Source organism: Paralichthys olivaceus, chromosome 4 (assembly GCF_024713975.1).
Source record: "Paralichthys olivaceus isolate ysfri-2021 chromosome 4, ASM2471397v2, whole genome shotgun sequence".
Lineage (NCBI taxonomy): Eukaryota > Metazoa > Chordata > Actinopteri > Pleuronectiformes > Paralichthyidae > Paralichthys > Paralichthys olivaceus.
The window spans coordinates 23,953,695-23,979,116 of record NC_091096.1 but is presented as its reverse complement, the minus strand read 5'-3'; the positions used below and the strand labels follow the sequence as shown (position 1 = coordinate 23,979,116).

Genomic DNA, 25,422 nt, shown 5'->3' with positions numbered 1-25,422 from the left:
GTTTGAGCAATCTGGAGAAGATTTACAGGCAGCGTGCAGAGAGCTGAGCTGCTGTGTTACATACTGGACTGGGGAGGAGGGGTGGGGGTTTCAACATCTCTGATTACATATTATGTAACACAGGAAGTGCTGTGCAGATGTGATGTATAGCGAGTTTACATCACATCAGATTTCAGAGGTCTGTCAGGTCTTGTCAGGGTCACAGCATCTGAAAAGTGTTGTAGAAGTGTATCGATTATGTCGAACCCTAACCCTAATGAATGTCTGTGGCAGCTTTTTCAAACCATTTTAAAAATATGTTAGGCAATGATTTTCACAGAACCACTAGGACATACTTGTCACAGAAAATATTTTGCTTTCTATTTCTACTTCTGCGATTGCTTTTTTTTTTACCAACATGCACATTTCTCTAAATATCATCCACAGAACCTTGATATTCAAGTAGAGGATGCCCGCATACGACCGATCCTGTCGTCGTACCGCAAGCGTATCCCTGTAACAGAAGGCTACGTGGAGGTGAAGGATGGCGGCAAATGGAAGCAGATCTGTAACAATGAGTGGACCCAGTTTAACAGCAGAGTCATCTGTGGCATGTTTGGCTTCCCCGGGGAGAGGAAGTACAACGCCAGAGTTTACAAGTAAGTGTTCCACCGTGGTATGTGTGGGTAATTCAAAGAGGAGAGGGGGATTTTGAGCCTCATTCACTAGTGGCCACTTGAACAGAAATTCAACAGAAATTCATGATACTATCCTAGTAAGAATGTGAGCAACAGCTGAACGCTGTAACCAGTTGTTTTGTTGGATAATGGTGAAATCTGGCTCCGTCAAAGCAACACATTGACCACAAATTTAGGTAACACTGCTCCCCAACTCTGGCCTCAGTCTAAAGTCATGATGCAAGATTTAATACCTCCATCTGGTGCTGTGTTTTCACAACGCCTTTTCCAAATTTGAAATTGATTTAATTGTTCTACACCTCAAGTAAACATGGAGCCGTTTTCTGCTTGTTGACCTCATGTCAGTGTAACTTTTACACTTGTAAATGAACATATTATGGCTCTACTGCCATCAACATACAATTTGAACTGTTAAGATGTTGCATGAATATGAACTTGGAATATATGTATCAACAATTTATCTCTCGTCTTTCAGTTAAAAGATACACATTTTTAAAAACTTGCTAAAATATATAGAACTGAACCCTAAAAATATGGTGTCTCTATAGCCTCTACCCAACACAGTAATGAATCTGTAAAAACTAAGGTTATAAAATTCAAAAAAGGGGAAAAGGTCAACACTTGAATTGTATTACCAAGACGACTACTTAAAATGGATTTAGATTAAAGTGTTAAAATACACTGAATAACCCAGAATCATGAGACTTCCAATGTGTGGATTACATGTTTGACATCAAGCCCTGACTCCTGTTTGTACAACATCGGTGCATTCCACAAAGCTGTGGTAATGTGCAAGTGACCGCTGAGAGATCTAAATCTTGCTTACATGAAGATGACTGCCGCCAAATGGCCACAGGTTAATGGCGGCACTCCATGAAACCTCCAGTGCTCCAGTAATCCTTGAATTAAATGTTAAGCCTGAGCTGAATGTTTCCTCTGCTTTAGGTAACCACAGCAGAGAGAGGCAGCTCCTTAACTTTACATCTTCTCGTCAGCCCACTCCAGCTTTAACCAATGAAATATGCAGCGTGGTTTTACAGGAAGCTCCGGTCTCTCTCAGGCTCGTTTGTTCATTTCTCAGTTTGATAGCTCTGCCCATTTCTTGGTGCCCAGTTAACAGAACTAATGCGGCACAATCAGCCAAATGCTATTTTAGATGGATTTACTGATCATCAGCAGGCAACTTCTCAGAACTTCTCTGAAGCTCCAATAACAAAACCAGGTTATTTTCTGATCAAGATTAAGTCTAAAACATAGTTTTTTAACATTATATTTGTCTCATGGTCGTCTTCTGAAATTGCTTCTATCATTACTTTACTGCAGTGCCTTACTTGTTTGTTTGTATTGCATTATGCAGATTTTAATAGGGCCCTTATGTTGCTGGTGCAAAGGCAACTGCCCAAAAGACTAAAGATAAGACTGTACATGAAAGACTGTAACATGCAGTCTGCAAAATGTGCTCTGATATCTGTATCTGCTGCAATAATTGTTTAAGGTGTTTTGTTTAAGGCCCAAAAAAGTGCAGTGTTGAATTTGGTGTGATTTGGAACCGTGATGTGTACAATATTAAAAAGCTTTGAATGAACAGGCGGCCTGCGCTCAGCAGCGGCAGCAGTGGCCTCTGGGTTCTGTGAACTGACCTGTGGCAGGTCTTTTCTTGCCGCGGCTCAATTACTGCAGGTCACTTTTAGAGTTTCAGAAAGAAAAGCTGCAAGCAGCATCACCACAGTCCAAGCAAACAGCCCATTCCAAACAGGCAGGTTTACAACAGGCACTGCACTAGTCTATCTCAAGTAACACAGCAAACAAGCCGACCCCCAAAATCCATGGGTCAAGGGTCAGCACTGCTACCCTGCTTTTTTGTGTCTTTTGTCAAACTTTTAAGTGCCTGGTATATATTTCTGTCTTCTCAACTCTCAGACCAGAGATTGTAGCCAAGGCTCTCTGTTATAAATGTGCAGTATCCAAGCCCAAGATGACTTCAGGAATGTTGCTTGAGTTATGTCCTCAGACTTGACAAAGGTGCTTCAGGGCCACAGATGTTCATTAGGGTTAGGTTACAACACAATCAGTACATGTATGAAACAATTTGTAGATGCTGTGACCCCTGACAAAGTACATGAATTGACATATATGTAAAATGACTGTTACACATGATGCTCAAGTTGATCAAAGCTGGGTTTTTTAACAGAAGTTGGCACAGGTCAACGTTCACAGCCTCAGCACCAGTTTATTCAGACACCGCTCCATGTGAACAATGCTGATAGGCATCACAGCTCTGTGCAGATTGCAGAGGAGGTAGCAGAGTCTTCTGGCTGACTCAGATCATTAGCCTTGGACGGCTCCCAGTCTGCAGCTTCCTACTCGCCAGCCCCCAAATGACAAACTAATGCTGCCTCTGTCCACGCTTTAATCCCTTTTTTCACGCACACCTCAGACATGAGACACAAGTCTGTGACATGCCGATCTGCAGACAAGCCTTATTAAATACATAATATGGGCTCAGTAATAATTAGACAGCAGGATATTAGCATCAAGGCAGTGTCATTAAACCTGTTTGATTCAAGCGCCAACCTTTTCCTTTTGGTATTAATTACACAATATGCTAATGTAATTAGCATAGATCTTGGTTCATGGTGTCAAGATACAGTCTGATATTAGACTAATAATTCCAGCTTGAATCTTGATGAATGTATCAATTATAAGTTGATTCACTGGCATTCCAGAAGTGAGCAAATTCAACTGCAGGCTCAAGTTAATGAAATCACTCATGAGTTTCTCTGAGATGAAGACTTGTAATTAGCATGAATTATTAAAACTTAATTATAGATAAAACACTTTGTTTTTAAAGCAGCATTATGAGCGCAGACCTACTAGCTGAACATCATATAGGTGTAACATGAAGCCTAACAAGCTGCGATGCTAAAGTAAACAGCTCCCTGTATACACACTCAGTAGGCTGAAACATTCAGAAACATTAACCTTCATTTGGAGTCATATACCTATAGATCTTCTGCTCTGTCTATGTCTGTGTGTCTTCAGTGTGCTGACGGTGAGCTTACATTCAGTTTATCAGAACTTTTTTCGTCAAGGTTTCAGCTGAAAGCAGGGATGAGCTGGACGGAGTTAACCCAACCGTTAACCAAACCAAATCAATCACAGGGTTTCTGTGCAGACTTAAAAAGTCTTAAACAGTCTTAACATTCAATCATCTGAACTTTGGGCCCATGCTTAAATTTAGGTCTTCCATACACTCAGGTTAGTCTTGATTTTATTTTAATGTTCATTTAACACTTCTTACATGTGGTTCCTGAAACATTTTTTTGTGGCATGCACATTTTGTAACGTCCGTGTGTTGTAGTAGCCTCCTTACCTAGATTTTAGCATGCTGTAATAAAACTACAAAGAAGAACAATGGCACAGATAACTGATGGTCTATAAACACCCTGGTCAGAATTGATCTCACTCGGCTTGGCCATGAGAAAGATTGTGGATACCTACTGTCTCTGCCTGAAGTTTGCGAGATAACGCAGCCTCATGAGATTTATTCTCTACTATGCTACTTCACTTTATCTTCAATTCTGGGGAAGTGGAAGTAATTCTGGGATATTTTTTCATATCTTTTGAACCTGATGTAGGTCTTACATTTGATTCATTATGGTCTTAAAAAGGCCTACATTGAACTTGTTGAACCCTGCAGAAAGTCTGCAGTTACTGCTCCTCTGTAGAGCGGAAGAGAATGTGTTTGATCTCTGTCGTAACATTTTTACTGCTGAAAATCCTCTACTTGTCTGCTGGTGATGGATCATGATGGCTGATCATGGACTATATGATTACAACAATATGCTTACTCACACAATGCTCACAATAGCTCCTCCATTTCAATTGTCTTTGCTGCTCCTTCGTCTCTTTCAGACATTTTCTTATAAATAAATACTTAAAACATTGACACACTTGTCCATTATGCTGAAATCAGTTTCTTCTAATCAGTGTTGTAAATACTGTTATTTTGTTGATGTACCTTTGTCTGGAAGAGGTATCCCTCTGAGGTCTCTAGGTTTATTCTTATTTTGGTAGTTATTCCTCACTCCTGTTGTGGGTTAAGAACAGAGGATGTCTCACCTTGTTAAGCCCTATGAGACAAATTGTGATTTGTAAAATTTGATTGATCGAGTGATCGATTTAATAAGCCTAATTGAAAGTAAAAGACCTCTTGTCCCACAGAGAGTCAATTCATCTCCTCTCTCTCTCCTCCCTCTGTCCAGAATGTTTGCTCGCAGGAGAAAACCCACATACTGGGACTTTGCGGTCAACTGCACTGGCAACGAAGCCCATTTGTCCAACTGTAAACTGGGCCGGGCTACGACGCTGAAGTCCAACGACTCCTGTGCGGATGGGTTGCCTGTGGTGGTGAGCTGCGTGCCCGGCAGAGCCTTCGCACCGGCGTCCATGACGGGATTCAGGAAGGCCTTCAAACAAGAGGTAAAATCCTTAATGGAAATGACTCACTCTGTGTTAGACAACTGACAAGAAATATATCTTCAATAAAGACCTTCATTTATTTTTATTTTATTTTCTTAATGTCATTATCATTTATAATATTCTGAAGCTGGATTTTACACATTTGAATTGTTTGTTGTTATTATGCTGTCATAATGAAATGTGGGTCTTTTTGTTATTATATTATTTATTACTTAAACCATAGACTGTAAATAAAGGTGGACGATGCGTCTCTGCTTCCTCTCGCTGAACAAAAGGGAAATATCCCACATACAGCTGCTGCCATTTTGCAGTGTCTACGACATTTAGAGCCAAAGTCTAATGATGCACACATGTGAATCAGACTGAGCTGTCAATCACGACTATTTCTTTACCATTAAATAACTAATTAGAACCAAACAAAAACACTTAAATGTCTATCAGTGTGAGCTACTCAGAGGTGTTGGCTTCATTTTTGGGAGCTCTAATGTCATTGATCTTTATATACAGTCGATAATTTACACAGACATGAACAGAAATTCTGCACGGTACTGCCCAGTCTTTGACACACTTGTCTATGAACTCTGTCAGTAGACCGAAATGATAAACAACGCTGATACAGGAAATGACTGCAGCGGTTCACTTCAGTTCACTGGCTCTGATGTCGAGGGTGGAGGCTTAAATGTTTTACCGAGACATCCAGACACTGGTGTTCAGAACACAGCGTCACTCTGTAAACTGCAGCTGTAGCCGCTCCGGATGTTTTTCCGCTAAATGATTTATCATCTCTGGGTTGTCGCCGATGACATGATGTGGGGACATTCTTGGGACAGTCAACATGTGTCTCCAGACAACAGCTAACTTTTCCTCTCCGCAAATGTCCGTGACCAGGAAACCAAGAGGTCCAGAGTCAGTGAAACCGAATCATGAGTTTTATTACACATTTACACTGCGCATACTTTAGATGAGTTCACTTAAACTTTGTCCAGCGCTGTGTGGTTGATAGTTGATATTTCAGATGGAATTGTAAAAGTGCTAAATCACAGACGCTGACTGTTTTTTTTAAATGCTCCACTTGGATCTGAAATGCCAGGATGGAAAATATTCTCGTTCTTTCCTCCCCTCATCGTCCTGTTTGCCAAAATGTATTCATCTTGCAGAAGTGGCAGCCGAGGAGATTTCCTCTTAAAGATTTGTTTTGGTTTTTTGTTACCTTAGCCTGACAGCTATTTTGCATGTAAAAAATCACTTGTGGCCAAAAGTATTTCAACATTAATGTATTTTTGTGTTCTTTTGGTATGTGGGTCAGGCGATAACAATTCATCTTGCATCATCCTTTCTTTATTTCTCAACTCAAAGGGATAGTTCACCGAAAAATGAAAATTCACTCATTATCTACTCATTATCGACTAAAGCAATAGAAAGAAACCACAACGTGCCTCCATACTGCTCGTGTTATGTTTTCCAAGTGTCCGCGATCCCCAACATTCCTTTTGACTCTAAACCGTGTTATTTACACCATGTTTTTAGCGACTGGAAGTGGCATTGTTAGTGGACATATCGATGTGAACGAGTGAAACTTGGTGTAAATGAGGCCGTTTCGAGTCGAATTCGAATGTCGGGGCTTGTGGACACTTGGATGACGCCACAGGAGCAGTATGGAGGCATGCTGTGTCGTTTCTGTATTATTACATCTGAGAAAAGGTCCCTGTGGCTGATACACTGTTTACCCATGATACAAGATTGTTTTGTGGACTCAAACACTTCACCCACCCCTCCATCGTCACAGTGGTGAGTAGACGATGAATTTATATTATTATTTTCGGTGAACTATCCCTTTAAGTCGCACTGGTAATATTTGTCCTTGTTTGGGTAAGAAACATCTTTCATCTTTACTAACTGATGCATAATATTTGAAACAACAGTGAAAACATGGTTTTCCCAGTTTGGCGAAGAACCTGCCCGACCTGCACAGGCTTGTCCTTGTGACCTTCCATTACCTTTTACATTTGATTTGATTTGATTTGAAATTATATGAAATGGGATGAACACGAGCGACACATGTGAGCCAGGTCTTGTCACCAAAACCTACATTCATCTTTCACTAAAAGGTTCTCATGGCTGACTGGGAGGAAATCCTTGCAGCCAAGCTCCAAAGTCTGGGGAGAAAACCCTGGAAGCTGAAGAAGCTCGTGAACAGTCATCCATGGGTGTAGCGGTTGGGTTTTCACATATTTCGTCATGTGCTGTGTGTGTGTGCAATAATAATGATGATTCACCATCATCTCCAGGGAGAGGAGTTCAATTCTGCTCCTGAATCTTGACCTCTGACCTCACCTGTGGGTAGAAGGAGTTTTTCTCAAAGCACACTGAAAAGACAGGAAACTAGGTTTTGACAAAAAAGAAAGAAAAGGAAAAAAATAGTTGTCTTCGTGAGGGAACCATTAAACTGAAAATGAATATCTGTCTCCGTGACTCCATCCATGTTCAGTGCTGATGCAGGAGCCTTCCTGCTCTCTGTCACGTTCCACAGCTGAGCTCCGTGCTTGACATCACGTCCCACAAATCTCCCACCACACTCAGACCGTCTGACTCAAAGCATTTTATTACTTAACCATTTGGAAAAAGCATGTCTGATAAAACAACCTACAGTCTGTATCAGACATCACATATTCTGTGAGTATGTACGCTTACGATACATTCAATACAATCTATGCTTCAGATCATATTGGCTCATTATTTTTTTACATTCCTCAAGTTTATCAGGATGTTTATTCCATAAAGAAGGTAAAACATTATTTACATGTTTCCAAAATCAGGATTAGAAAGTGCTTTTGAGTAATAACATAATTTCAATTATACTAGGTTTTATTAAATCTTACAAATACGATCCAGAAATGCAACAAAATTCTCTCATCTGCGAAGTTAGAATCAGCAAAAAATGACTGATAAAGTATCAAAGTGAATTGTTTTGTAGGATTATGTCACATGCCGTGGTGTGTGATGAAATTAGGTTTGTCATGTTGCTACCACTACATGGAAGATGAGGAGGTGGACAGTGGGAGTGCTGGTTTGTTCCAGAGGCCACACATTAAGACGTCTGGGTTTTACGCTGTGAATACAAATAGTAGCAAGTCAGATAAAACTGTGCTATTAATGTGTTTACTAGTAAAATTAAACATTTCCAGTTTGTCTAAACAGTTAATGGGAGAACCACATTAATGGCATGTTCTATAAACATGAAGCCACCCAGCCTGCTGCCTCAGCTCCCTCTTCAGAGGGAAAAGTAGACGTTCCAAATGTTCAGCTGAGTCTGTCATTTAGGAAAAGACCAGAATAACTTGAATATGTGGTTTGAGGATTTGAACGTTTCAGTTTTTAACGGTGTCTCTATTTTTTGACCTCTTCAGCAAGTGCTGGTTCGTCTTCGTGGTGGGGCCATCGTAGGCGAGGGCCGCGTGGAGGTGTTGAAAAACGAAGAGTGGGGCACCATATGTGATGATAACTGGAACCTGCTGTCTGCCACCGTGGTGTGTCGAGAGCTGGGCTTCGGTACGGCCAAGGAGGCTCTGTCTGGAGGCCGCCTGGGACAAGGTGCGGTGGTTTTATGTTTTATGGTTTTATTCATGCCAGAGAAGTGAGAGAGTCTTTGTTTCCAGCCTCTTCTAACTGCACATTTTAGGAATTTTTAAGAGCTTTGAATGAATGCACAAAAACAAGCCTGCAATCCAGGATACAGTGCTTCTCTCATGCCCCCTCCAACTCCACCACAAGCCCACTTCTCCTGTGATAATTAGCTGCATAATGCAACCGATCAGCAAAGAATGAAGACATGAAATTTCAGCAGAGCGCTCGTGTTTAGAAAACTTGAAGAAACACGAACAGACCCTGTTGAGACCTTGTATTAACATCCGTCCTGATTGAGTGATCAGATCATTCAGACGACATTAGGAGGTGGTCTGGGACACATGTGGCCACGTTCTTTTCACTGTGTGATCCCGGCTGGGCCACATATGATGGACCTCATGTGACGTCCTCTGACTACAGTTTAAATGTAAACTTCTCAATGACCTTATTTTGATTTCATCCTCACAATATCAGCATTGATTACTATATAATTATTGATGCTTTTTTATAAATTGATCAAATCTTTCTTCATACCTGAGCACATTCATTTATTCATTCATTCAGCCCCTCCTGACTCTGCTCCCTCTCTTTCTCTCTCTCTCTTGCTTGCGCCGACGCACAAACACACATCTGACGCATCTGTAAACTGGGTAAAAACAATAGTATTTGGTCTTCACAGAGCGGTTTATTTGCATATAGAGCGGGGGAAGTGAGATCCGACCACAAGTGGTCACAGGAGACACATTCAGGACACATTTTAGTGCTGATGCACGTACTTAATGCTGTCAAAGTGTGATCGGATCCCTCAGGACAGATGTTATTTGGATGTGAAAATGGACAACATGGACATGAAACAATCCCATGCCACTGCTCCCATGTAAACTGTATACATGACACGTGATGGAAGGTTAGGACTGTGTAGCCAAACCAAGCATTTCATGCAGCAGTTCTCTCCGTTAAGCTTGTCCTCCTCCCATCAGCCCTTTGTGCCACTGAGCAGGGGATGATGAACTCACCGAGCTGATTTAGCTCAGTGAACAGGATTAGTTACTTTGTGCAGGTCAGTGAGGATGGGAATCCATCCCTGAGCTGATATCAACTCAGACATCTCTCTGTGAGGAAGTATGAAAACTCCTGTGAATTACGTTTTGAATTTGGTCAGTGCACTGAAAGAGGGAACAGAGAGTCGAGGCTCAGCGGGGCTGTGGACAGAGCCTGTGGAGAAACATGTTTGTACTGAAAACATAAACCTCTAGCACATTATTCTGCTCGGATGCTGCACGGCTTGTTTGGATTGAATTGGTCGTGGGGGAAGTTTTTATTCAACATTAAAACTGCATTCTCATTTGGCCACGTGGTGGTCTGTATGTTTAGACTGTGGCTACGTGTGACACTGGTGTAGTAGGAGTTAGAATGATTGAGACAGCCAGAGCTGGGCCTCGTACATTTCGTTGATTCAAGTTTCATTTCATAAACAAAACATAAAATATATGGTTATTTAATTTAATTTAAACAAAGGCGTTTAATAGTCAAATGAGGGTTTTTACAGACTAGGTTTAAGATGTGCATGTATCTTATTTTGAAATGTGTATGTGGAGGTGAAGGGGCTGGGAGAGCACCTGCACCTGCACCACTGAGGATCAGTCAGCGCAGGTGAGAGCTGTTAGCTGATTGAGCCTCATGCTTGAAAAGGCAGCAGTGGAGCTGCCTCGACACACTAGGGGAAGGGAGCACTGAGCAAGAGTTTATGTTGGTGGTTTATGTGTGACTGAATAAGATGTTGCTGAACAGTAAATGGTTTGACTGGTTCGTAAGATAAAGTTTGTTCTTACTGATGGTTTGGAAACAGCCTACGATAAGACACACTCCTTTTATTGTCGAGTTATTTTTCTAATTGAGCAGCCTCACTTTATAGTCTCCTCTGACGACAACCCAGACTGCACCAGTGTGGTTATATCCCTTGCTGTATCACTGCTAGAGAGTTTTACAGCAGGGAAAGTGGGTTTGGAAGCTGGGACCCCCACCCCAACTAAAATGTGCCACTGACCCTCTCTCTGAATGACACGCTCAGCAGATTCCCCTGTGATATACGGTGTTTGAAAGCCTGAGCTCACCTGTCAGCAGAGCTTCCACGTAAAAAGTTGTTTTGCTCTTCATAACAGGGACGTGCTGTACGGTGCTGCTCATTCCAGTGATATGAGACATGGAAAATGTTCCTTCTCCGGAATCGTTTTCCATCATGATTTCTCATCAGTGGCTCTCTGTATCCTCATGCAGAAAAACAGGCCTGATGGAAATATTACAAAAAAAAATCTGATACTTTATAGTAACTCTATATTCTGGGAATACACCGATTTGTTTTCTTGCTGAAAAATATATGAGAACATTAATGTCACTGTCCTGCACGTGTGGAGAATAAAAAGCTAAAGATATTAGCATATATCTCAGGTAACTTGCTGCTAGGCTATATTTTTATAGTGCACTCGTGGTGTCGGAAAAATGTGACAGAATAAATCTCAACTGCAATATAATCGCTTCAAGTTTTGTTGATGGCAAATTCATTAATGGTGCGTATTCATATATTGCATATCATTATTTTGCTAACATTTATTTTGTAATATGAGAGTGGCCGAGATTAGTTGGAAGAGTTTTTAATTAGCTCTAATGTTGATAAGAAGTCAGTGGTTTCAGGAAATGAACTGGGACAAAGTCATACATCACACACTTCTTTATAGCGTTCATGTTGTTTCCACATTTAAATCCAAAAGCACATGAAAACACCAAAGTTGGAAGAACTGCTTCCCAACTGTGGAAGCGAAACCATCCTAGCAGCTTGTGAATGCATCATTACTTACAGACATGAAAGGGGGATCGGTACTCTCATGTAACTGTCAAAGAATAAAAGCATTTTCCTAAATATCCTCAAATTAAGTTTTATTTTCATTTAATATTACATTTTTGATTTGATATCAGAGCTGTCAGACTCAACACATACATTTATCCAGTATCTCTTGTTTTGTCTTCTCAGTTTCAATGGGAAACAAAGAAAGAAAGAAAGAAAGAAAGAAACTCAAACCATCTCTTGAAAACAGCTTATTTTGTGTGTGTTTTCCAGGCATGGGCCCGGTGCACATGAACGAGGTGGTGTGCTCAGGGTTTGAGAAATCCATCACAGAGTGTTTCTTCAACAAGGAGGCTCTGGGCTGCAGCCACGAGGAGGATGCAGCCGTCAGATGTAACATCCCTGCTATGGGCTTCCAGGAGCAGGTCAGTCTCAGCTTGGTTTGCATCAAACATGAGTATACTCCAACTGAGCCTGCATGGACTCGACTAACAAATACACCAAATCTCTCATGGCTGCAGCTGCGTCTGAGCGGAGGTCGTAACCCCTATGAGGGCCGTGTGGAGGTGATGGTGGAGAGAAACGGCTCTCTGGTGTGGGGGACTGTGTGCAGTGAAGGCTGGGGAACCATGGAGGCCATGGTGGTGTGCAGACAGCTGGGCCTGGGTTTCGCCAGCAACGCTTTCCAGGTACGAGTCATGTTGCTCCGTTTGGGTGGATATCACCCTCTTGTGTCACCCCCTTATCACATTATTTTATATTTTATTATTCTCTGATATTAATTTTATTTTATTAAAATTCCTTATAAATGTATAAGGTTCATATGTTACTGCGAATGACATCAGATGTGAGTTTGGTGACTGCTGTGGATTGGAGAAGTAAAAAGCACAAAGAAAAAGAAACCGTCAAACTTGCTCCTGTGCAGTCTGGACTGTAGACGTCCATCTGCCAGTGTGTGGAGTCGGAGTGAGAGAGCCGCTCTCTGTCTTAACTCTGCATCCACAGGGTCTCCACTGTCTGCCAGCCGCTCTCAAATGACCCCAGTCAAGCCAAGAAAAACCCAAACTCCAAGTTCCTAAACATAGTGTGTAGGGCTGAGCAGTGGACGTGGTGTAAAAATAAACCTGCCACATCCCGTCTTTCATTTCAGAGGCTTCTCCTGATTTGATCTACATCAGTTTGTTCTCATATTCTCTCTTTTCCTCTGCCCTCCTTCTTTGGTCAAGCTCAACTTCCTTTTTTCCTTTCATACTTCAAACTGCCTCAGCATCAGTTAGTCGTCTGTTTTGGTTCACAGCCAGTGAGCTTGGATCTTTGGTGTAGATAAAGGTCTACAGGGAGTTGAAGGGCAGTGTCACAAAATGTCTGGTTTTTTCCCTTTCGCTGTCCAAGTGGCCACACTCAGGTGTTTGCATCACTTTCCTGTGCAGTTTAGGAGTTTCCATCCAGGAGTCAAGTGAGGCTCTTTTTTAAAAACACTGCAGTCAACAGCCTTCCACTCTCTACTCGCCTGCCTGTGAAAGTAATGAATGGAACATTGATTTAGGTGCAAGAAGACGGCAAAGAATTTTAATGAGAGTGAACATTCACGTTTTCAGTGCATTTGAAGCTGCATGTTTTCAACCCTGAAAAACAAGCTGTGACAGAAAAGAAGAGTTCAATCCATGTTCATGCAATTATTTGAAAAACAATACAAATTGAGATGTTTAAATGACATATTAATGAACATGAATCAGTCTTAGTGGCACTGTCACAGACACACCTATTGTAACAATGATCTTTTTCTAGGTAATACAGGGCAAGATATTAAAATGAGACGTAACTAAATTAAGGCTTGAAAACACTTTTCATGAACATTAGAACTAATAAGGTAAAATTCCAATGAAAAATGTTAATGTTACTTTAATTGACTTTAGAAAATTAATTAATTAAATACTCAGCCGTATACTTTCACACAGACTCACTGTCCTGTGTTTCTCTGTGTATGTGGTTGCTAAGAGCAACAAACAGCTCTCTGTTATTAAAAGCTGATGACTGTTTACCGCTGCCGAAGATGAAGAGCCCCTCTCGTCTTAACAAGGAGGAAGTCGGTGTCTCAACTGAGTTTAAACTGCACCTTGATAACAGTAAAAGTGGCTGATGGGGGGCTCAGTGCCAAGAGGCTGATGTTTACAGAGCTGTGGAGTGAAGAGCTTTGTGAGTGGACATTGTATAAAGATAGTTGAGGCTCATTTCTTTATGTGGCAGCTCATAACATCACCAAGTTGCACAGCCGCTCTCCTCATTATGTATAAAGAGTATATATGCCAGGTCATTACATTCTTTATAGTCACGCATGCAAATAAAAAGTCTTATTTGTGTAATACTGTGTTTGATGAACGTCATCATTACACCATTACTTAAGTCACAAGTCTCTTAGAAGGATAAGGAGCTCCATCTAGTGGTCACTGTGGAGAATGGCCTTCCCTCGCAACATTTAATGGTTCAACATTTATATTCTCTCATCAAAACAGAGCAAAATGTTATCTTGACATCTCCACAGTGAAACATTCTACACATTTATGGAGGATTAAGATTTAGTTAGTTGCTGAACAGATCTTCATTAATTCTCATCTATGATCGGCCCATATGTAAACTAATATGATGTCTTTTTCCTGGTGAAACTACCAAGTAGTTCATAAAGAATGTCAGAGTTAATGCTTTAATAATATGCCATCCAGTTATATGATATATGATATAAAAGACAACCAAAAGGCCTGTTTGCATTGTAAAAACATTTTCTTTTGTTACCAGAAAGTTCATTCTAGTGACAATACAATTTAAAAATTTTATTTTACTCATAAAGGAGTATTTTAGTTATTGGAATTACCATTTATGTAAAACAAATAAAGTTGTTGCCAGAAAAAGTATTGTTATATAGTATAGTTATAAGAAGAATGTTTTTGGTGATGGTGCTTAAACAAGGTTTCACTGCAGGCCTACTGTTGAGTAAAATCCTCCATCACTTCAAATTATAACTAATATCTTGATTAGCTCTGATCACTGAAGGATCTTTATCATATCTGAAGTGGATCATAGTTATATCCAAGTTATGATATTAAAGATAACCGTACATTCTCGCTGTGAGGAGTATTATCAGTGAGAATATCAATCTGATTCTCCTCTACATTGTTTACAGACTGGGATCATTCAGAGTGCATTATATCAGGGATGACATGTCAGTGATGAACTGAGGGTCCTGCTTTCTCCAACAGGAGACGTGGTATTGGCCGGGGGAGGTGAGTGCAGACGCTGTGGCGATGAGTGGCGTTCGCTGCTCCGGCACCGAGATGTCTCTGTCCCAGTGCCTGCACCACGGACCCCACCTCAGCTGCCCGAAAGGAGGGGGACGCAATGCTGCCGGAGTCTCCTGTTCTGAAAGTAAGACTTGCAAACTCCTTCTGGATGTTGTGTTATGTGTTCATGTGAAATAGAAAAGTGGTTTCAGACCTGTAGAACCTAATGTAGGTGAATGGTTGTGCTGAGAAGTCATGGGAGAGATTGTCTCTGGCCCCATGTAAGATCCTCAACGCTGTATGGTAACAAATGACTGAACGAAGACCTGTTAAATTATTTTTCCACTTTTAATTATACTCTGATTTGAGCCTTCAACATTCAATAACAGTAGCTTAACATTCACACGAACATATTCAATTATTTCTGCCATTGGAGAAATTCTATCTTAGAAAGAAAAACATTTGCATTGCTGAAAAATCCCTCCTGAATCACGAGCAGAAACTGCTCAAGTGACAGAGCTTTTTTGGTGGCCAATAAAAGCCATTTCCCTGTTTTTCTAACTGTGTTTTTCTCTGTGTGGTATATTTTTCATTTGATCTTCTGTTCCGCAGCGGCTCCTGACCTGGTGTTGAACCCTCAGGTGGTGGAGCAGACCACCTACATGGAGGACAGGCCCATGTTCATGCTTCAGTGCGCGTATGAGGAGAACTGCCTGGCCTCCGTCTCCAGCACGGCCCCGGCCAACTCCTACCGCCGCCTGCTGCGCTTCTCCTCCCAGATCCACAATAACGGCCAGTCGGACTTCAGGCCCAAAGCCAACAGAAACTCCTGGGTGTGGCACGACTGTCACAGGTCGGTGTCGCAGAGTACAGGGAGATTTCTGATATGATAACCCCACAGCAGCACAGTCTTTCTTCATTTACCAGAAACAGTGAATACAACTTAAGAAACACTTAAGAGGAACACATGAGAACAGAAGCGTCAGTAAACTCATGGTAACACTGGGAAGCTGAGCAGAAGATTACTGGGAGGGATGAACGCTGTATGCCGACAGTTTCAGAAATCTTCGAAGCTATGGCAGCTTCTGTTTTGTCAAATTTTTCTTCACAATTTTATTATTTGTCTGAGGAAAATGTTGATAATCTTGATAGTCTAACCTTTTCACCATTACTTCACCTGACTTCCAGGTTTCTAAATTGGCTTCTAGAGAACAAAAGTTCTTTAGATATATGTACCCAAGCAGCGGCGTTCTCATAACCACTTGAAAACCAAACACACAACTTCCCTCATTGTGACCACAAGCTCTTGCGTTCCATCTGAAGCGAGCTTTTACACACTAATAGGATTGGATAGGATAATAGGACACAGATGAAACACGTCAGGGCAGCGCAGACAATCACAAGAGAGGGAGACAAAGACAGGAAGTAAAACCACCAAGAGACATAGAGCGTTTAAAGAAGGGGGTTTGTTAAAGACATTCAGACTGTGTAATATTGGCAGCACAGAAAAGAAAAGCCCTGCTGTCACACACAGCAGTTTTTTTTATTTCATATAAATCACTGAGTTTGAACTTGATCATCAAGAGACTGGTTTTTGAACAATATTGGTTGATAATACAAGAATTAGGAAAAATAGGTAGGAAAATAAGAGAGAGGGCTGTGTCTACATTATGACGTGTTTCTGGAGCAGTTTTCCCCTCCATACATTCTGCTGCCCTGTAATTGACCGTGTCGTGTTCAAGCTAATGCCGCTGCAAACACAGCCAGGCCCACATTTTTGTGGTTCCTGTGTTGGCTGCAGGAACCGTTGATTGCTCTCAGCTTCACACAGCTTCCAGGTTTCACACGTCAAACCTCTGGCACCTCTGACAGGCAGAACTAGAGAGAACAGACCATTTAAAGAAGTGTTGTGCGTCACAGGTGCCTCTCAGCAGAGATTAGAGCTGCAGTCAATAACAAGTTCTTGATAAACTCTGTCTTCCCGTGTTTGTAGGCATTATCACAGCATGGAGGTGTTTACACTCTACGACCTGTTCAGCCTCAATGGAACCAAAGTGGCTGAAGGACACAAAGCAAGTTTTTGCCTGGAGGACTCGGAGTGTGATGAAGGTGAGGGTCACCACTGATTCCTGGGGAAATGTGGCACAAACACCTAGCCACAAAAATGGGCTTTTAAAGCTGCATCAACACATTTCTTTATTTTATTCATTTCTTAACTTGTAATCGTTATCCAACAGATAATTATCACTGTGGTCTGCTGTTCCACTCAGACCTAAGGAGCTTTTTTTTTAGCATCTTTCAGCTCTTTGTTTTGGTTTTTCTGGCCCAAAGCTTATCTGTTTGCTCACATCAAGCTTTTTAGCTATTTTCCTCGAAAACAAACTGATGAACTGAGCTCTACCTGCTCTGCACCATATGTCAGGCACGGTTAGTAACTAGTAGCTAAAGGTCCCTCTACGTACAACTGCTAAAGAGTCAGATAACTTTGATAGAAGTTGGTGGAGACCAAAGCAGAGGTAAAAGGAGAGTAAATATTGCTTTCATATTCATCAGCTGCCCCTAAGCACATAGTCTGCAGGGTGAATAAATGAGCTCTTTGCTGCCATTTTCACCATAACAACTGTATTGATTGTGATTATAATATATAAATGAAATATTTCATTATTAAATTTGCAGCATATTGTGCTGCTTGCAATTGGTCAAAATCCCCCAAATTACTGTCATCTTTAGAAATGATTGCAGTTTTAATTCTTCAATGCCGTCTTTTATTTTGAAATGTCTCTTTGCAGGGATTGAAAAGAGGTACGAATGTGCTAACTTTGGCGAGCAGGGCATCACTGTGGGCTGCTGGGACACCTACAGGCACGATATCGACTGCCAGTGGATCGACATAACTGACATCAAACCTGGAGATTACATTTTCCAGGTAATGTTTCCTGTGTTCCTCTGACTAAAGAGCGAAATGATCCACACTCTGGTTGTACTGGCCTCACACATTCATATTTGACTCATTCATCTCTCACAGATAGTAATCAATCCAAACTATGAAGTGCCAGAGTCAGACTACAGCAATAACATCATGAAATGCAGATGTCGATATGACGGCCACCGTGTGTGGATGTACAGCTGCCACAACGGTAAGACCTCGCAATGATTCAGAGGATTGTTTATTGTGCTCATGAATGAAGAGTTGGCCTTGTTCTGCTGTTGCACTGCAGGTCACCAGAGTGAATTTTCATTAAATATACAAATGCTCTGAAAAAACACACACAACACCCCAATATATATCAGTAGTTTATCTTGAAATGTAACTTTGGAATAAATGAAGATTAGTTTTGGCCTTGATTCCTCTCAGTGAAAATTACATTGAACTGTCCAGTTTAATAGCTGAGATCTGAGAACCTGCTGACATTATTACAAAGAAGTCAAACAGTGCAAGACACACAAATAGTCAGAGAAAATGACGACTGATGGTGAAACTGTCAAATCTGTAAACAAATGCAAAAGTAGTTTAGACTCTCATCCTGTTTTAACTTTGACCTACCTTACTAATCCTCGTTGTGCGCACGCAGGGATCGTTTTTAAATGATTGGGGTGCACTCACTTGGATTTAGCATGTGATCAGATGAGGTTTTTTGCCTCATCAGATTGTTTTCGCTGCGTTCCCAAATCATCACAACTATTTTAGCAGATGAAATGTAAATACAACTACTAGGAATAAAAGGAAAAATCAAATAAACCCAAATCCTATTAACATTTATGTCCTGACCAAAAATGTATAATAAGCATGTTCTCACATGTATCAGAGGTTTGCAGAAAACCTTAAAATCTCTCAGTTGTAACATTACTTCATTATATTGCACAATTCTTATGAACACTCATATCAATCCATTCCACTAAAGATCCTCTGAGCTTCATTATTCCACTCTGCAGTTAGTCTGATCTGTTCTGCTGCTTTTCTTGACTGATCTTAATGATGTAGTTATTATTAGTTGTAATAAATCGAATAATTTTATTATCTATTTTTAGGAAATCCAATTATCGTATGGGACTTTGGTCATCTTGAAATAGTTATGGAGGATGGGATAATGATCCCAGCCTCTGCTATACACGATTTGCAAATAAAGATTTAAAGACGTGGTTTATTTTTATTATTCAGCTCAATTTTATCCGAATACAATAGTGTAGTATTTCAATATTTACAGTAATAGGCACAACTGCAACCAAAATGAGACATGATTTCTGGATTCAATTTATTTATTCTGCTGAATGAAAGCATGTGTGGGCTCTCCCTGTATCACTGTATGTACAATGGAAGCTGCTATCAGATGTGAAACGAGGACATAGTGTGTGTGGTGGTGACTCTGTGTCTCTGCTGCTCTGCTATAGGTGGCTCATTAAGCACTGAAACAGAACAGACGTTCCCAGGCCTCCTCAATAACCAGGTGACCCACAGGTAAAGACAAATCAGAGGAAAGGAGGTGACCGGCCGTTCCCTCCAGCAAGGGAAACCACGTGAAGCCAGCAAACACTCTGCATCTCCATCAGCGGTGGCTCCCTCCTGCTCGCCCTGTCCTGCTCCAATCATCTTTTCCCTTCATCCTCGTGGCAGCAGCTTTCTTTGGCCCTCCACCCTTTATTTTTTCTACCAGTAGAAAGAATATTTGATTCCCCCTGCTGTCAAAACAAAGGCAGGTGCAACCACGCTAACACTTCCACCCTCCCTGGTTAACTTCAAGAAGCTCTCTATGTACCCTGTGTTGTTTTTTTGGAATGAGCGATTGAAATAAACCTGCTGGGAAGTGGCAGCTATTTAAGTGCAGCACTGACGTGCAGCAGTTTCTTTGTTCAGAGATCACCTTGGAGAGTTTGGATGTCTGTGTCATGTTGCCTGAGAGGGATCATCGATAACAACAGCGTAGGAAATAAATGCAGTTTTCTTCCACTTCAACAGTGCCTTGTACACTCTGATGTCAATATACAGTGAGGTTATGTTTCCTCTGCATGTCAGTTACTAAGATAAAGGGCACAATTTTACATTTTGTCTGTGCATATTAAACTGAGGCAAATGTAAGTCCTGAAATAAGCTAATAGCCCCGCTCATCACCAGCTGCAAGTGCTGCCTTTTCCAGCTGTAAGAGCAAGGCTAAAATGTTAAAGGTTCAGTGTGTAGAATTTAGTGACATCTGCTGGTGAATTTGCATGTTGCAGCTGAATACCCCTCACCTCACCCTCCCCTTCTAAACATGAGAGAGAACCTTTGGTGAACTTCAGTTGTCATAAAAAAGTTTGTCTAGTTTCGACAACTGTAAAAAAAAACATGGCGACCTCCGTAGAGGACCCGCCATGTTAAATATAAAGTATTTAAATATAAAAGGCCCATTCAAGGGTAAAGAAAATAACAATTTATACAATTGAGATGAAACACAGTTGTAAAAACATCACCATTATCATCATTATTTTATATTAGATTTCTGTCAATAGATCCTTTTCACCTAAATCTTACACACTGAACCTTTAAGTGCCCCAAAGTATTTGTTTAAACAGTTGTAGACATTTATCGCTGATCTGCTTTGCCAAGTACATGGACCAGACTGGAGTCCGTGCATAGAGTGTGCAGTTCAAACATTTCAATGAGCAGATGTTTGTGGGGAGGTGGTGTGAGTCGGGAGAAGCTCTCAATTCATCCAAGAACAAAAGTATGTGAGCAAAGAGATTTACATTTTTACCTGCGCTGCCAGATATTGTAAACAGAAAGAAGCCAAATGTTGTGATTCAGATTCGGAGCACTGTCTCTTCTCTTCCCTGTCACAAGATTTGCCTCCAGACAATGTCTTGTTCTGACATGTTCATATCTATTTCCTCTTTCTGATATGTAGCAATGGTTTGTTTTTTAAGCTAATATGGGACTTTGTGTTTCTTTTCTCCTGTTCACTACTGTTTGAAATGTCCATATTCAGGATATTTTTGTTAAAAGAATATTTTTAAAGCTTACTGATTTGCCTCCGTGTTGTGCGCCTCACTGCATATTGTAATAATGTAAGTAGCCACTAGGGGAAGGTTTACAGCAAAACGTATATATATATATATATAGGCCTTTATACATACAGTTTATAGTGTCCAGCTGTGTTAAAACATGTCATGGACACAACACACTTCAGCCAACCAGACGCCAAACGGACTTGAAGCCTTTAACGACAGCATTGAAACAGCATTTTCTTCCTTTGTGGTTTATTTTGGAAAATCTCATCAGAAATGCAATTTCCCAAAATAAATTGATTGTTGAACTCATGCTGAAGTTAGACTGAGCAAATGGCAGATTTGTACCAAAATATCACACAAAGGGATACAAAGGAACAATTCACAAAGGTGAACAACATCCCCTTCTATTGTTTCTTATGCATTGGCTTGTGCTTGTATAGAATGACTTCACATAGCAGTGTAACCTACATAGAGGTGTGGTCACAGCAGCATTAAAAAGAGCAAATTGGGTTGTGATTTCAAACAATTCAAAATGTAATAATTAGTGGATTCATTTGCTAGATAGAAGATAACGTGAATATTATTGAATTTTGACCAGTGAATTTGGGCTGTTAGCCGATAACAAGCAGTCTTGACAGACCTTAACTTTGAAGGGACAGAATGGCGGATAGTGTCTTAGCTTATTAGCTTTTATTTAACCTGCGTTTGTTGTAGTTTGAATTGCTCCAGGAAAGGAATCGTCTGCACACAGTCTCAATACAGGAGTCAATGGCACAAATACCTCTTTATTTCAACTTTAATTGCCCAGGCAAAGCTAACAAGATTTTTCTGACCGTCTACTAGCAGCAAAAGCTTTATCTTTCCTCTTTTATTGACAAAACACGGACGTAAAAAGCAGGGATTAATAATCAGGAAAATAGAGAGAGTCAGTGGGAGATATGAGTAATCGTCACCAAGTTTATAAAACCAAATAATTCATGAAGATGTGAGATTATTTTTGCTAAAACAGTTTCTGATGTGACCCGGTTTCACTGTTATCATGACTTACAGAGGAATCAGCCTGAGACACAACACAGAAGAAGACAAACTCTGAACAACCCATGTTCATGCTCTCTTGCTGATATGCTAATATTTGTTTTCTTCATATCTATTGCATTATCTTGTTTGTGGTGAAATGCTAATATGGTATAATGATATGAGGAAAAGATATAAACATTTTCCCAGACATAGAAAAACCATATTAACATAAATTAACTTACCATTGAATAAAAAAATGAACTTTCATGGCCTTGAATATTTCGAAACATGTCAGCAAACGTTCGTAGGTTGATCTTATGGATTCTTCTGGTGAACCCAGCACTGCAGGGTAGATGCTTTCAGCTACAGGACGTTGTAAAACTTTCCAACACCACCAATAAGAAAAGGCTACTTGTCCTATTTGTGTACAAGCCAGTGGAAGCTCAGCTGTGAAACATGTGACCAACACGAGCACGGCCATTCAGAGGCTTTGAAAGCTGTTTCTCCAAAGAGCCATTTTACTTCTTATAACCAAAACAATAAAGATATCTTTAATATCACATTGATTTATGCTTTATGTCATTGTAGTGTGTCCAAAGTCTTTCCCTGACCGTTGCACAGTGTTGGCTCCACATGAGGCTCATAGGACTGGGCTACAGCGACGGGCCTTTAAAGAAGTGTAAAGATGTCAGCCAGTTCCTCTCAGTGCTTTATCTGTTCACAAGGAATTAGAAGAGCTGATTCCCATCTTTTCTCAACAGAGAGGACAAACAGCATTTCTTTATGTTTAGACATTCACAGTTGCAGATATTCTTTTTTTTTCTTCTTTTTTTCCCACAATTAAAAAAACTTTCTGTCATTCAGATTAGGTTTATATAATATTATTACAATACTGTACAATAATGTACGTGAATCCTATTTTATTGTACTTTTTATAATGGTGCTATCAAACTGGCCCTCTGTTTTCTGAGGGTGCAGTACGTTAGTATACAAACAGTATACTTGAACTGAGTGTAATGTGCTTTGTGTGTCCAAATATAATAAAGGTCAGAGTTACGGAGCAACCAATCCTTGCTGTTCAGTGGTCTTCTTCAAATGAATGAATTAATTGTGCATGTGTGTAATTACTTACATCCCCCGACAGACTGTTGTTTATTATGAGAGCTGTAATTCACAGCTGATTGCTGATATTAGAGGTTGATGATTAATATCTTTACATGAAATACATGAAAACTGCATTTATACCATCAGATGACATGAAAATATTTGTGCAGTGCAACACAGAGGAATTCCTTAAAATACATTGTGACTTCACTGTAGCACACCACCATCTGCTGTAGTCCCTTAAGCCTCTGTGAGGAAAAAAAAGTTGCAATGGATTTCCCATGAGCCTTTTCTCCACATATGTTTACCTGGGGAAGGAGGAACAATCAGTTTTTACATTGCAACAGATGTGATTTTTTAACCCCGTCTGTGTCATACTCGCCCAAGAAGTGAGATGATGCACATGAGATCCGTGAAGCCGTACGTTTTTCACATTTCCTATAAAACCACGGAACGGTTGTAAATAAACATTCTCCTCCAAATGTGCTTCATTTCAGTATTTCATTACCAAACAATGAAAATGGAAGAGAGTGCACAGCCAAGCCTGACTGCCAATGGCTCTGTTTGTTTTCAGGGAAATAGCTGACTCATCTTGAGCAAGTAAAAAATATGTAAGCAGCTTATCACGTAAACAAGCTGGCATGCAGACACATGCGCAAACATAAAAGTCAGCATAGAATAGTTCAAACACAGCTTGCATAGGAACATACAATTACAGGGTATCTGCAGATCACGAAAAGTCTTTAAGCATTTAACTCTGTAAAAAGAATCATCAGAAGGTATTAAAAAGTCTTAACCTTAATCTATAAAAGTTTGAAATATTTTCTTTTGTCTTCTATTGAAAGGGATATTGGCTGTATTATGTTCTAGTTTATTAGGAACCATTGTTTTCCTGTGACCTACCACAAAAACCGCAAGTGAGGTTGACATGGCAGCGTGGACAGGAATCCTGCAAATACATAATAAACAGGACGTGAACTCTTTTTAACAATCCAAAACACATAGCACATAATAAATCATTTCAACATGATGTGAATTTCAAACATGAATCCAAGTAAACAAGTTCTTGTAAAATGATATTTTTAAATCGGCTTTGTCAGATTGAGGACAGCAGATTTTCAACAATCATAGAAATCATTTTACAGAGGTACAGACAGTACGGATCTTCCTCAGGAGACATGAAAGTGCTCCAGGCTGAAACAACACACTGTATCTAGTTACCAATAGTTGAAGAAGTGTACATACACATATTGAAGTATCAAAATGAGCAGTACAAGTATGAGTTCTGATTTTGGATTATTGCTGTTACTTAAGTATTACACTTTGTCCTCAAATGTAACAGTTCATTACATGAAATTAACTTCACTTATGTTATACTTTTATCCATGAGCACCACAAACAGTGTTACCACCAGAGAGCAAATACAACCTCTTTTATTTAAGAATTACAGTGTTCTTAAACAGCATGACCATACTTACACTCAATATGTTTACTGCAAATCTTACAAACAACAAAGTATGCAGATGTAAAGTTCATGATTTTGTAATTCTCCACCAGATGGGTCACCAGGAACAAGGGTGAACACATGAAATTCAACATACTGTACTCATTTTGAATATTTGATCCATGTTTTATCTATATCTATCTATTATCTATCTATTTACTATAACTCCTTTTTTAAAGCTGTACTTTAAAGTATGTTGTGGCAGTGTTTCTCTACACGATGATCACCAATCTGCTCTGGAATCATTGAGGAAGAGGATCGAGGAAAATTTTGGTTAAAAAAAAACTTGTGAGTGTGATTTAAAATTTCCTTCTGGTCCTGAAAGTCCTGGAAGTAAAATACAAATGACCTTCGTGACCTTGATGGTTACCATGGCAAATGACTTCCTGTGGCGGGAACAAACAGGACTCCAAAATGGTGCAACACTGCTCTCTTGTGTTCAGAAACATGTACTGTAGTAGAACTGTGAAATATAAATCTTTTTATCAACACTTTCTCTGTCAGGGAGTGCTCGAGCCTATCCCAGGATGCATTGTGGTAGAAGGGAGCTGCACCCATAGGTTGCCACTTGGCTGCACCCTCTATAGTCGCAGGTCTTACAAACAAATCTACACACACACACACACACACACACACACACACGCTCAGCGGCAACTATGTGAGTAACTTCACTGTGGAAGAAAACCCACACAAACACAGGGAGAAAATGCAGCTGTGGGCCGAAGCTGCTTCACCTAAACAATGCTAGTGGTACATCTTCATACTGAGCAATCTTCTGTTTCCCCATGAGCCACAGACAGATCCCATTTCAAAGCCCACTGGCACAGGGGAGGGATGTTTACAGTAAAGTCCAATTAAACCGTTTCTGCCAGAGTACATCCAATAAACCATAAAGCCGATGAATTACAGTTGTCA

At 40.4% G+C, this 25,422-nt stretch overlaps 1 protein-coding gene across 2 annotated transcripts in view; it reads left to right on the top strand.

The window, feature by feature from the left end:
• The window catches only part of loxl2b (lysyl oxidase-like 2b), a 40,066-nt gene extending 17,099 nt beyond the window's left edge, over positions 1 to 22,967 (top strand). The window contains exons 4-14 of one of the 2 annotated variants that reach the window (XM_020093549.2): positions 427 to 638; positions 4,943 to 5,159; positions 8,567 to 8,750; positions 11,899 to 12,050; positions 12,147 to 12,314; positions 14,880 to 15,045; positions 15,513 to 15,753; positions 16,894 to 17,009; positions 17,690 to 17,826; positions 17,926 to 18,037; positions 19,290 to 22,967. In XM_020093549.2, coding sequence (XP_019949108.1) covers positions 427 to 638; positions 4,943 to 5,159; positions 8,567 to 8,750; positions 11,899 to 12,050; positions 12,147 to 12,314; positions 14,880 to 15,045; positions 15,513 to 15,753; positions 16,894 to 17,009; positions 17,690 to 17,826; positions 17,926 to 18,037; positions 19,290 to 19,360 — 1,776 coding nt within the window. In that variant the 3' untranslated portion in view covers positions 19,361 to 22,967. Of the gene's footprint in view, positions 1 to 426; positions 639 to 4,942; positions 5,160 to 8,566; positions 8,751 to 10,567; positions 10,590 to 11,898; positions 12,051 to 12,146; positions 12,315 to 14,879; positions 15,046 to 15,512; positions 15,754 to 16,893; positions 17,010 to 17,689; positions 17,827 to 17,925; positions 18,038 to 19,289 lie in introns of those variants that run through there. The other variant, XM_020093550.2, reaches the window with a different exon arrangement.
• Positions 22,968 to 25,422: the final 2,455 nt, after the last annotated feature.